The 13,948-nt window shown below is 42.8% G+C and overlaps 1 protein-coding gene across 1 annotated transcript in view; it reads right to left on the bottom strand.

The window, feature by feature from the left end:
- csmd2 (CUB and Sushi multiple domains 2) overlaps positions 1-13,340 on the bottom strand; it is a 271,384-nt gene extending 258,044 nt beyond the window's left edge. Inside the window, exon 1 of the mRNA XM_044335073.1 lies at positions 13,030-13,340. Coding sequence (XP_044191008.1) covers positions 13,030-13,204 — 175 coding nt within the window. The 5' untranslated portion in view covers positions 13,205-13,340. The remainder of the gene's footprint in view (positions 1-13,029) is intronic.
- Positions 13,341-13,948: the final 608 nt, after the last annotated feature.

Genomic DNA, 13,948 nt, shown 5'->3' with positions numbered 1-13,948 from the left:
AGTGAAAAAACAAGCACGGCCCTCTCAGCCGTCACTTTTCAGAGCTTCATATGCGCTTGACCTCTTCCAAAAGATGCTAATGTGTGTGCACTTGAACCCTACCCACTTGAATATACTTTAGTTTGCTGAATAATGCTGCATTCAGAGAGTTTAGCTCTTTGTTTGCTGTGTAGATATGCAAATTTTACAATAAATTCTTAAAAAAGCCTGTGGCATTAGTGTAAAATGAGATTAACAATAACTAAATATGACCTATATGCTGTATAGAGTGCTTAAAATAACTGCACATTACAGCGTGTTCTCTTATTTCTCTTCATCTTGTCTATTCTCAGTCCTCATCTTTAACCAGAGACAAGAGAGGAGAACAAAAAAGATCAAAGCGAGAGCTATCTCCATCAGATTTTTCATTAAAGCCTTTAAATAGGCCCAGCAAGTGAGCATCCACCCTCCCCATTATCATCAGGTCAATACTAATATCCAGGTAAAACCTCCACATCCACCTCTGCTACCTGATTTTCATATACCCAACCTGGTCAATAATCTCCTCATCATCTCCTTCATTAAGGGCCTCTATCAGACAAATGCCAATCAATGGCTCATACAACCAGCCTGATGGCAGAGCTTGATGGGGGTCAGAGTGGACTGTGAACCTCTTGTACATAGGCAATGAGTTAGGATGTGTGGGCTGGGATGAATTGCAAAACAATACCAGGGAGGTTAATGCAAGTGAATTGTCATTAATCAGTTTTAGGGTTGAATTTAAATGCTAGAAGAAAGAAATGATTACATGACTGTTATGTGACTGGTGCAGCAGACAAATCAGTCATGATAGAAATCACTGTAAACGAAAAACACTACAAAGCTTAAGAGAGGACATCTAAGGAGTATTTTATGCGATGGATAAAGGCGTTTCGTATATAGCAATCAGAGAGCATGTGTTATTAGGAGATGGAACACGGTGTACGTATTGATATATGACAGGCAGGAACACAGACTTTGTGTTTTATGGGCACAATTAAGTAAAGCAAAAAAAAAAAAAAATCATGACAGAGAATAAGTCCACTTGAGTCTGCCAGAGCCTTGGCCGGATGCTATTTTGAAGTACAAGCACCTGTGCCAAGTGACCGACTTTTAAATCAATAATGACGTACACAATCTGGGATAAAAGACTAAGATGGTGCTTTTAGAGAGGTTGCTTTTTTGGCTGCGGCCAGAAACATTTTATCCTTGCTGAAACATACGCGGTCAAAATGAACAAAAACAGACACATCAAAAGTTCACTTGAGGAAGTCGTTTTGTGGGTGTTAAGGACTGATTTACAACATTATCACATTTGATTTTCACATTAGGTAGTAATAACAGGGATGTTTGCCAGATATTTTTGCTGCACTGTGTAGGCATACTGATACATACAGCGTATGGCCGTATATTACCACCACACAGTATGATACAAATGCGGTTGAGGTAAACTGAGGAACTGTAAGTCTACTCTCTCTGTTCTTTGAAAACCCAGAGCCTTTGATTAAGTAGATCCTGCACTCGGGGCTTGGTTGAATAATTTAAGCCTCGCCCAGGGTGCATTATGAAATTAGCTGCTGGGAGCTGGCGACCTACTCTGAAGACCCTCAGTGTAAATCTGCAACGAGGAACCCATCCAGCAGTTGACCCCACTGACACACCATAAAGACCCCATAAACAGACTGCTGCTTGTGCTGTTTTAGCCCGACTAAACCGTCGGCAAAGTAGAAGGTCATGTTTTCTCAAGTTGTGTAGGTTCAGGTGAATCAAGGAAATTATGAATATGGAATACTAGCAAATGCGCTGTTTCAGCAATTATGAAAATTGCTAACTTGTCCTAGTGGTTACTGCACTCAGTGTGTTTTATCCCTCAGCATGTGTATAGGGACAATTTGCATTGGCTTGTATTGGAATGTTAACTATGCTTGATATCTGTGAATGTTCAACAGATATGTTGTCCACTGCTTAGCCCACTGTGCCACTGGCAGCATCAGCTTGGCACGAACTATCGCCGATGTACGTGCTGCCAAATGGGTATACAGGGAGAGGTGTGACCTTGCTGGGACGGTACTCCAGGTTCTACCTCTGTGTGTGTGTGTTTGTCAGTGTGTGTTTGTGTGTAGGAGCTATTGTTTGCTTTGCCAGGGCACTTGTTTAGTTGCGGGCATACAGAGCTGCGGCAGTGCGCTGTGACACTTTGATGAATCGATGGTCACTGTTCTGTACTCCGACAGGACAGCAACCCCTCAGAGCGGAGGAAGGAGACAGGAGAGACCAAAGGAGAAACAGAGAGGGAGAGAGAGAGAGAGAGGCGGGGGTTGGAGGGGGGAACGTTGCAGACAGACACAAGGTGGACTGACTGTCTGACTGAACGTATGGACGGATGAGAAAATAGATTTGGAAGATGTGACGGGAAGAACAATAGAAGCAAAGGTGAGATGAGGGACAAACTGGGGGGAATAAAAAATAGTAGCGGAAAGGGAACAAGGGAGAACTTGTCAGAGGGTCAACGGAAGGAAGAGCACCAGCCAATGGGAGTAAATGACTTGGAAAGAGGAAAAATAATATATAAGGGGAGAGATTTTTTTTACCTATTTTTTGCATCTCGTTGCCCTTTGCTGTTGAGGTCACACGCAGCCAGCATGACATTCACAGCAAGATAGCGCTTAATTTGCACTGTTAGCGAATCTTCGAGGTCTATTTGGAGGGATGCTTCAGCAGTGTGTGTGTGTGTGTGTGTGTGTATTTTGTGTATGTGAGTGTGAAGTGAGACAACTGTGCACACACGCCTGTTGTGTGGATATATCAGTTGTCTGCACATGTATGAGCGTAATCCCTATACCCTGGTTGGGTATAGTGTCACATATCTGCATGTAACTCCACTGCTGAGATTAACAATTACCCTGGCTACAGTGACTCTAAATAGGAGGGAATTTCATCTTGGTGAACATAATCCCAACATCACATTCACATAATACCATAAAGACACAAACAATACTTGCAATACAGAGCTGCAAATCTCCTCTCTGGACTCCCATCCCTTTTTCTTTTTTTTTTTTTTTTTTATCCTTTCCCAATTCTCTCTCGTCTCCTCATCTGCAATTCAGGTTTGCCTTTCAATAAAAGACAAAGACACAGAGACCATCCTGTTCTCGCAGTCAATAATAAAAATACCTTACTTCTTATGTTTTACACAATGACTACAACTGAAGAGAATGAAACTTGTTTGATGTTTGAGAAAGATCTTTTGGAATTCCAACATTTGTCAGCACAGTGTGTCTCTGACATTTTGAATAAATGTACAGCTGCATCTTGGAAAAACTAAACAAAACATTGAAATGATTGATATCAATGCAACAAAAAATTACTTTGCCATTGTTCAGAAATGCAATAATCATCTCTGTAAAGCCAGAGCATGTACAGTATATCTATGAAAACCTCAGACGCAAGAGCCACGCGCTCATCCATTAAATTGAGATAGAACCTTAAACTATCTGTACTAAATCTCCCCCATCACATAGCCATAACACAGAATTCAGCTCTTTCCTTATTCTCAAGAGAAACGATAAAGCCTTCATATATGTGGTCTATCAGGGGATATATCCATACAAAATGAGCATCCCATTGGAGCAAACATGCAATCATTTCCAACCAAATAAGTGTATCCCTAAGGGTTTATTGAGTAACAAAGATATCCACCATCACATATAACCTACCCCTGGAGTAAACTTCAAACAACCAACCAAATGTTTTGTATGTGTGTGTGTGCCAGTAACTGCCTCCCTGGTGGGAAGATAAACCCTTCCGCCCCATAGATCCTCTCAGCACCACTATTTGTCTCTTGACGTGTCAGCGCATATGCACGCCTTGACCGCATCATATCCGAATTAACCTCTAGATGGCCGCCATTAAAATGGAAATGGGTGAGCTCAGCGATCCCGCTTGCCTCCATACATTAGGCTAATGTCCGGGCCAGGATGACACCGTCTGCCATTACAGACAAGCCAAATGCAGTGGAAGGCGCTAGCGATAGGCTTTTTCCCACTTAGCCTCCCACCACCCCCCCCCTTCCACAGGTTATTTCCATTGCTCTGAATAGTAAATGTTGTTTCCATAAAAGGTCGGAAAAACGGAGCTTGCACATTCAAAGCTTGGAACGGCCTCCTGCTGGTTGAATGTGTGAAGCAACACAGTGACAGGACACTTAGCCAGACACATACGTGAATGTGCCATCATACTCTCTCAATTGTAATTCAATGAACACACATAACAACAACAAACAGTGCCACTGCTTTCGAAGCAATATTGTCCCGGTTGCGGCATTCACATCTCAAGCGCTGGCATTGTCATTGTCACAGAGACAGAGCTGGACGGTGAAATGTGTGCGGTAAGAAAAACAACACCTACATCCAAAGATGTAGCCAAAGATGAAAGCATTAAGCGGCTACATGTAAACATGTAGAAGAGGTGTGCATGCAGAAATACACACTTGCACACGTTCTTGCCTGTTATCGGGGCTGGCAAAGGAGGCACAATAGAGCGTGTGTTCTCTCAGACAGAGAGGAAGAGAAGGGGGGGAGGCAGGCAGTTCCTTCCAGCTGGGTCATATTTAACCAGCAGTACTATCATGCCAGCCAAAAGGTCCTGCAAACCCAGCCACCCACCTAAAAAAAGCCACCCACACACTTTTGCACAATTTCATCCCATCCCTCAATTTACCCAGGCATTTTACACTCAACAGTGATATTGTTTGTGTATTCTTCATCGCATTATTTTCCTCAATCCCTCCTTCTCATCAGTCCTTTTAAATAGCCCCGTGGTAAGTTGGTATTGCTATGAACAACACTGCTCTTTTGCAACCCACACATCAAGGTTTCAAGCTGATCAATAGAAAATAGCCCATTCAGAGTCAAAGGCATGTTACGGTTGATGTTCTTCCCTTTCAGAAAGACCCCTGTCTTTGTGGGGGAGTTTATGCAGCACTGATACAAATGGGCCTCCCACACAAAACACAGTGAGGTTGGATGCCTGGAGAAACGTATATGTGTGTTTGTCGGCGTGTTTTTATGTTCGTGCATGCAGGCCCATTTGTATTGATGAGTAAAAGATGAGTAAAAAAAAAAAAAAAAAAAAGAAACGAGAGAGAGAGAAGTGCAGTTCAAAGAGCCTCATTCACGGCTTCTGTCGCAGAAGCTGTATGTTGTTCCCATGACAACAGGAAAACAGGAGAACATATGAAGACAAATCCCTTTCCTCAATTATTTATTATTGCTCAAGTCCGCCTTAACACTTAATGTCGCACAGACATACAGTATGCACCCACGCAGGCCTACACATACAGGAAAGTCCATTCAAATGTACACAGTCATTCAGACACGCTCATACACTACATTTGTGCCTCAAATAATTTCCATTTTTCTTCCTAGTACTTATGGGAAAAAGCACAATTATATGACATTAATGTCCGAAAGTCAATTATCACCTCTTTTTCACTCTCTTCAAATCTGACAGCCAGGCTCTCTAAGTAACATAAGAGTCCACCTACACTGAAGAGCCAATCTTATTTACATCCTGCTGTACTTTTGTACTTCAATTACACCAGAAATCAGTGAAGATCATACTTCCTGGACTCTGATCAACCTACAGCATCTACAGGAGGTAGGATAAAGTAATTCTGGATGTGTTAAATGCATGAGATAATCACCCTGGACAACAAATGTGTGTGTCGGTTAGTGAGTGGGTATTCATGAACATTTGATCCTCTCTGACCAGCGTGTATTAAGCCTGAGAGGGAGCAGTGATCTAAAGGTCAGGTCGTGACCGTCCCAACAGGACTATTCCATCTATCACTTAGAGATGGATGAGCAGCAGATGATGAATCATCTCCGCTTCAACTAACTGTGGTACACTTTAACCTTTCAACTCAGATCCTACCTACCCCCCCAAAAAAGGCTAAAGTGTCATCAGTAGACCATAATCATAATTAATCAGCTGTATGCATCTACCCACATAGCTGTGTATTAATTTCAAATTGAAGACTGTGTCTCTGCTGCTCAAAATGTTACACATTTCATTGGCACGCTGCTGACTGCAATGGATTGCATTTACAATGTATGTGTGTATTAAATCCAATTTTGTGTTTTTCTGCTTTTGATTAAGATTCTGAAAAAGGACCCATTTTGGCTGTGCTTCAGATTGGCAACCAAGTCTATGATAATTTGTTAGGATGATATCCACTTTTGATCATTTTCCCCAATGTATTTGAGGCACAAGGTTGTACTTAATTTGCACAGCATTAGACAAAGATGATAAATATTTGTCTCTTTGTTCCTGAATATCATGAATAGATTAGTTGGATTTTATGAAATTGCCCCAAATACAAAATGAATGGTTGTTTTATGACAGTTTTTTAGAAAGTCTTCTTAGGTTTTCCATTCCTGTTTGACAGATAATTCTGTCTGGTCCGTTTCTGTGGGAAAGACACCAGGAGACACTAATTTACAATTAAATTTCCCTGAAAAAACATTTTTTTTGAGTCATTACGACAGTAATTAATTCCAGGCCAGTAGTGTCCTTTCTGCTCAGGCTACAAATTGAAAGCAAATGCTTGTCAATATACAAGCTTGCACACATACCCAAACACATTCACTTAAAAATATTCTTTGACTAGATGTTTTATGTTTGAATCCTTACATAAACTCTGTTACTTTAACAATAGTGACTCAAATATACCAGCGCAACAAGTTAATCCCAATTATTAGAAATCTAAACTCATAAAATATATTAATGAAAGTACCTTTGCTTTAAATGCAGACCTCGCAAGTGTAGGAATACAACACACACACACACACACACACACACACACACACACACACACACACACACACACACACAAACTCACTCTGCACGATGACTCTGCCTCTTTCTCAGAAAAAGAACACTGACAGATTGCCTTACTTTGGATATAGAGAGAAGCTGTACAGGAAAGGAAAAAGACAAGGACAAGGACAAGATATCTCTTCCCCAGGATCTAATCTTCAATCTCTGGGATCACTGATATCCGATAAGAACAGTGTAAGTCAGGAAGCTAAAGAAACCCCTGTCTGAGCTTTGTGTCTATACAAGACAGACAGGGCATCTACATCTGTCTCTCACTTTGTGGGGATTTACAGTAGCTGGAGCAAATTCCCATGTCTGATAATAACAGGAAGAAGAGAATCAGAAACAAGATTGAGACTTTTCTGTTACAGTGCAGCTCCCATATGTGGCTGGCGCAGATGTAAGCTCTGGATTATTTATTTATTTACTTATTTTTACCTTTAGTTATCCAGGGAAGATTGACGGCGCCCGTATGTGGGTAGGAAAGGTGAAATTATTACCATTCCAGAGGAAGGCAGTTACTTTGCGGATCATAGGAGTGATTGTGCTGCAGTGTGTGAATGTGAGGCATTAGTAATGCTGGAACTGAGTAATGAAGCTTGATTTATATTTCCTGGATAAGTGAAGTGGTCAAAATATACATTTATTAATTTAACGCCTTGCTAAAATGAGATGTTTAGAGACATATTGGTGGGAAGAAAGAGCATTTTTCATTTGTGAGAGCCTTCAGATATATAAATGCCTCTATTCAAATGTGTATTGGGTGATATTTAATGAAAGCAAACTATTTTACTATGGCAATACCATCAAACTCAAATACTATTGTTAAGAGTTTAATAGATGAAATAGCAGTGGAAGCAATTGAATTTTATTGAAAATAAATTGGATGTTCCTCATCATCTCTCTGAGTGCCACTTTAATCAAGAAATTCTGCAAATGTGCATCTGGTTATAGGTTCATAAGGTCTAATGGTCTAGTTTTGTGTTGTGAGTATGCGTGTGTGTGTGTGTGTGTGCATGCATGCCTGTGTGTAAAAGTCAATGAAGCTGTGCACACTAGCGAAAGGCTGCATGAATGCATTTCTGAATATTTTTTGGGGAGTCTGTAAGTGTGCATGAATTAATGGGTGAATGTGTCTGTGCGTGTGAGTCACTGTGCGGCTGTGATTAGTGTGACGAAGCACAGTGACAGAGCTCTGGCCATCTGGAGACAGATGACAGTGTGAATCACAAGAGAGGAGGATGGAAGAAGAGGGGAGGTGGCGGAGGATGGATGGAAGGAGGGAGGATAGAAGGAGAAGGTACAACGGGAAGACAGAGAGAGGGGGAGTGAGACAGGGTGACATATCAGCAGGTGGGTGGGGAAATAACAGTGCACACGAGGATGAAACCTTTGCATCATCTGAAAGCTGCGTACGTGCTTGCGTGCGTACATGTGCACACGCGCACAGACGCACACATACACATTATGTTTTCAGTGGCTCCTTTTGAGCAAGCTAATGACCTGCTTGTCAACACTTTAGTCTAATCATCCTAGAGTGAATGGGGGTGGCAACTCACAGACTAACACAGACACACACACATACACGCACGCACGCACAAACACGTTCCCACAAGCTTACTTACACGCTGTTAGTTGTTGAAATAAGAGTCTGCTTGATGCCTGATAAGAAAATGAGTCCTCCAAATAGATCATTTACTGTAGAGAGGAAAATCACCCAGCACTCAAAAGACACAGAAACATTGGGCCCAGATTATCTCTCAGCTGGTGTAGGCTTATCACCCCTCTACTCCAACAGTTGTCTCCCCTCTCTGCCTCTTATTTCCCCTGAACAGTCAGTTCTTTCCTGTTGATTTGGTGTTCTTTCCTCCCTGCACATCTCTTTACAAATCTCTATCACCATCTTGAACACCACTCCACTGAACAGCTCCTTCTTCTCTTGAGTAGGAAAAACGAAGACATGGCAATACACGTCTACTTTGCATTTCCAGACATTTCTCAGTTTTGAGTAAATAGATAATGTCATCTGTTTCTCGGCTCCCATTCCCTCATTTATTGCCCAACGGTGAATGTAGAGAGCAGATGGGAGATAGGAAGCAACAGAGCGTGCAGGTAGTGGAGGATTTGAGATTCAGAGTAACAGGCAGACAGGTGGGAGAGAGGTGAGGAAAAAAAAACAACACATGGTATACATAGGACATATGGGACTGTTTGTCGGAATCTCTGTTTTATCCATGTGATCAAATATGTTCACAAGACCACTGTCAATCTTAGAGTATATTTGTAACCGCCACATACCTTAGACAACATGTATTAAATAGGCAACACCTCTGTGAAGGTGATTTAGAGAGTGGGATTTGGAATCAACATGAATCTTTGAGTGAGAATCCTAAGCAGTTCCTAGCTAAAATGAAGACTAGATTACTGTCACTCTGATACAGTACTTACTAGGGCTGCAATTAACAGTTGTTTTCTTTATTGATTATTCTGCTGATTGTGTTATTTATTAATTATTTGGACTATAAAATGTCTGAAAATTGTGAAAAATTGCCATCACCATTTCCTGCAGCACAAGGTGATATCTTCATATTGCTTATTTGGTCAAACCAAGAGTCTAAAATCAAAAAATATTTAATTTAATATCACATAAGACTACAAAAAGACACAAATCCTAACATCTGAGATGGTGGAACAGGGTAACAATTCATCAATTATGAAAACAGTTGGTGATAAATTTCCTGTAGATTGATAAATCGACTAATCATTTAAGCTTTACTACACACTATGTCAATAAGTATGGATGTGTAACTGTCAAAAGTTCTCTTTCATTACACCTATGCTTCCTATAAAAAGTAGAACAGTTACTTAATTTAGTATGAAATCAGAAGCAGAAACCTTATCATATGATCTTGTCAGATGTCGGTCTGAAGTGTGTCTGTGTCTAATTGAGGGTTCAAAGCCATGAAAACATTGGAGAAACCCCAACTTACAAAGCCAGCTTCCCCTCCACTGAGGAGCAGCTGTTGCTGAGCCTGTTGGCTGGGGGAGCTGTCCGTGGTCCTGAAAAGGACTTCAGCTGAGCGGCAAATTCAGCTGCGCCTGTCGCTGTCCGGGGTGCTGGAAATGTCACCTCAAAGTGAGTTTTGGGGGTCCCCACGGGTCACTGGAGGTACAATTGATAACTATTTTATTTCAATAACTTAGTAGAGACCTTCCCTGCAATATAATGTGTGAGAAGGTCTATTCAAATGAACAAAGTCCACCCGGATTTCTCATTTTATTCTAATGGACAGCGAAGGTGAGACAATTCACTACTAAATCATAAACATTAGTGTTTCTAAATAGGTGTTGCCAATCGAAATCTCAATTAGAGGTCAGCGGCCCTCTTGTGTGTCGAGTGGTCTGTAAAATGAAAGCGTTCTAGTTTGAGTTCGGCATTTTTTTTTGATTTGTGAAACTTAAAAAACAACTTCCTACCATGGCTTCTGCTTGCCGCATACACACGCCTCACCCCCCCCTCCCCCTTCTTTTTTTTTTGGAAGATTTTTAGAAAGACCATTTTTTTGAAAGCCTCATGACTGTGCGAATATAAGCAGTAGTAAAAAAAAAAAAAAGATAAAAGGGAAAGGGGCATCAAGCCCTCCACTCCTCATAACATTACTGCAGGTTGCATCATGAGCACAGCGCAGTGCCTTTATATAAAGGAAAGCGTGGCTGAGAGCAGAGGAGGACGAAGCGTGATCTTGCGTGTAAATGGACATGCTGAGCGACTGTCTCATGCGCCGCTGACGAATGATCTAATACCGGACGAGCTGAAGTGGAGAGCCGAAACACGCACCAGATAGGCAAGAAACGTCATCCTCAATCTGCCAGCTCTACCCTTCCCTTCCTTCCCTTGCTTCCCTTTCTTTCCCTTGCCGGCCTTTGCGTCCTTTCCTCTCTACCTTTAAATGAATAGAGGTTGATTACAGCTTATTGAGCAACGAGTCCACTGGGACAACTGATTCTGATCCCATGGAGACAGCGCACTGCTCTCTTCAATATCTCTTTGTAAGAAACCTTTCACACATCTCTATCTTTTCCTGTGCGCCTCTTGGGAACTATAATAAGGTTACACTGGAGGCTGAGAATTGTTTAAAGTAAGACATGGGTGACAAATGAACACAGTATAAAAGAACTCATCATACATCCGAGGCACTCGTGATGCTTATCAAACATAGCCTGTTAAGAAACAGCATTTTGAGGCCAACATACGACGGCACGCATGTATCAGCCATTCCTGACCATTAACGGGCAAAGTCTTGCTTTGGTTGAATAAAGTATATGAGTAGAGACATGCCACGAACCCCAGGTCTCCTTTCCTCTCTCCGCCTCTCAGCATAGTGTGAGGCTCTGGTGCCGCTCAATGGGAGGATGGGGCAACTGCTGGTGGCTGCAGCACCCGGGGACGCGCCAGACCACCTCAAAGACGACGTGTGATATTCGCATATATTTATTGACACCGTTTAAGGTAAACGTTGTTACAAGGGTTAGATGGATAGCCTAGCCTTCCCTGCTCTTCATAAATATGTGCAATAAGTTAGAGTCGCTTTACTGGCTCCAAAAGTAGACTCAAACGGCAAGAGAGTAGGCAATAAAAAGCTCCCCGGACGCAAATAAAACAAGCAGCCTCCTACGAATATAGCTCCAATGAGATTCACTTTACAGGAAAGTCAAGAGAGATTTGTCAGCATCATTGGCACTGAGGCTGACTGTGTGATAAACCTACATCTCACCAGTACAGAAGAATCCATCTGGGTGGTTGATGACACAAGTTTGGTCAAAAGTGGGTGACAAGTAGGAGTTATATAGCGGGAGACATGAGGGGTGACGTTTCTGTAAAAGAGTAATACTCAAAGTGACAGTTTATACAGTATATGATAGGGCCTACTGTGTCGTGGTGATGCTGAAAAAGTGCCCATTTTCCACTCACTAGTGGATTATGTGCTGTCCAGCCAAAGGTATGAATGGGCGAACACAGAGCCATGACACATTGTCAAATTCATATTGTGGCTGTGGCAGTATTCTTGGCTTTCGCTAAAAATAGTGCCAATTCTGTGGTGTGGTGCCAAGACAGTGATAAAACGGTTGGGCTTTCTTTGCCAGAAGACCTGCTCAGGATTGCAAAAAAAAAAAAAAAAAAAAAAAAAAAAAATGTGGCTCTTCCCCGAAAAGCCTGGGCTCTAAATAACGCCACTAGCTTTTCGTAATGAATGTCCACTGTTACGGGAACAAAAATCATGGATCAGTAACTGAGTCTCTCCTTTCAGAAACACATTAAGTTGCGAAGACGCGAAAGTAAATTAATAGTAATGATAATCTGTTGAATGCCCTGCTTCGATTGCAAGATTTCCATTTGCAATTAATCAAGGACAGAAAACCCAGAGTTGGTTAATTAGGCCTAACCCGCTCCCCTTCTCCCCGCCACACACACACACACACACACACACACACACACACACATACACACACACACACACACACACACACACATATATACACACACACACACACTTAAGTAGCCTCCACACACACACGCACAGAAGGAGAGAGAGGGACACACACACACACACACACACACACACACACCCTTTTGGACTCTGAACGGCATAATAATCAGTCGCCTGCTTGACCACCTCAACTGATTTCTTCATGCGAGCAACACATAACGCCTTCTCTTTACCTGAGAAACCTCCTTTATAGGAAGCAAGATTCACACTGTATATTTATTCAAACATCCCCGCAGCTCATTTCTCCCACCCATCCTCTTCAAAAACACCTTCCACGTAGTCTTTTAATGAAACGCATTAACAGCGTCAAGGATAGACAGAAGCTCTTGTGCAATTCCTGAGGAACCGCTGTTACCAAAATAGCCACCCAACCAGCCACCTCTTCTCTATTAATAACTTTAGGTGCTAGAACAGCGACATCACAGCAAGGTTGATCCTAAATGCGCCTTTAGGATGAGTGCGTGTGTGTGCGTGTGTTGCTGATGCTGATTTGCATTCAGTCTGGGATCGGGAAGGGTGGGCGGTGGAGTGGGGTAAGCCTGCTGCATTTTGCATGTCTTCAGCCGTACAGATGGGGACTTACCCTTTACTGAGGCAGCCAGTAGCCCCATATATAAGAACAGCACCCGGCTCCAACGATGCGCCTGCACTCCCGCCTTCATTAGAGCAAAAATCCGTATTCCGTCCCCTTTCCTGCATGCGCATTCCGGTCTCCTCGCAAGTCCCGTTGCTCCGTCCCGGTTTGAAGCGGTGGTCATGGCAGGGCTTTTTTTTCTCTGATCTGACAGGCACGATAGTTCTCAGATGGTCAGAATAGGGAGATTCACTCGGTGTCGGCGCTGAGAAAAATCCCAATGCATGGAGAAGGCTCGGATCTCGCAGCTGGACTGAACCATGTCATGCGGGGACCGAGGGGTTCAGAGTCTCTGTCTGAGAAGATATATTTCACACCTTAAGGGGGGGAAAAAGGAGGGAAGGCAAACCGAGGAGGGGGGGAGAGATGTGATTCAAGTGGTCACTGATCTACCCCGCACGCGTAAAAAACCACGAAAATCCCTCGTCCGCTCCACATATGTAATTGATATTACCAGACACACGTCAAACCAGGAGATCCCTCCTTCAGTTTGTCCCGCAGCACTTATTAGTCCGTCTCTTTATCTCCAGTTAACAACAGCGTTTGAGGAGCCGATAATCCACGTCTAAACTCGTCATTAGACGATTCAAATGGACGAACGGTGAATGGAGAGCCACAGAGGTTATCCGGATCCAAGAAAAATCGCCTCGTTTTAGAAGTTCTCGACCAACGTCCGCGTGTAGTCAGGGATCGTATCGTATTGAGAGAAATATGCGGTAGGCTATGTATGTATTCCCAGTATCGCAGCGCGTGGCTACAGCGTCGTCTCGGGTCTGTGCGACGCCAAGATTCAGACTGCAGACCTGCTCCTTCTCTGCGCGTCTCTCTCTCTACCCCCCCTCCCTCCCCCCTCTCTCTGCGTGCCTCT

Source organism: Thunnus albacares, chromosome 19 (genome assembly GCF_914725855.1).
Source record: "Thunnus albacares chromosome 19, fThuAlb1.1, whole genome shotgun sequence".
NCBI classification, from domain to species: domain Eukaryota; kingdom Metazoa; phylum Chordata; class Actinopteri; order Scombriformes; family Scombridae; genus Thunnus; species Thunnus albacares.
Note: the sequence above shows the minus strand (reverse complement) of the source record. Positions and strands in the feature narration are given on the sequence as shown.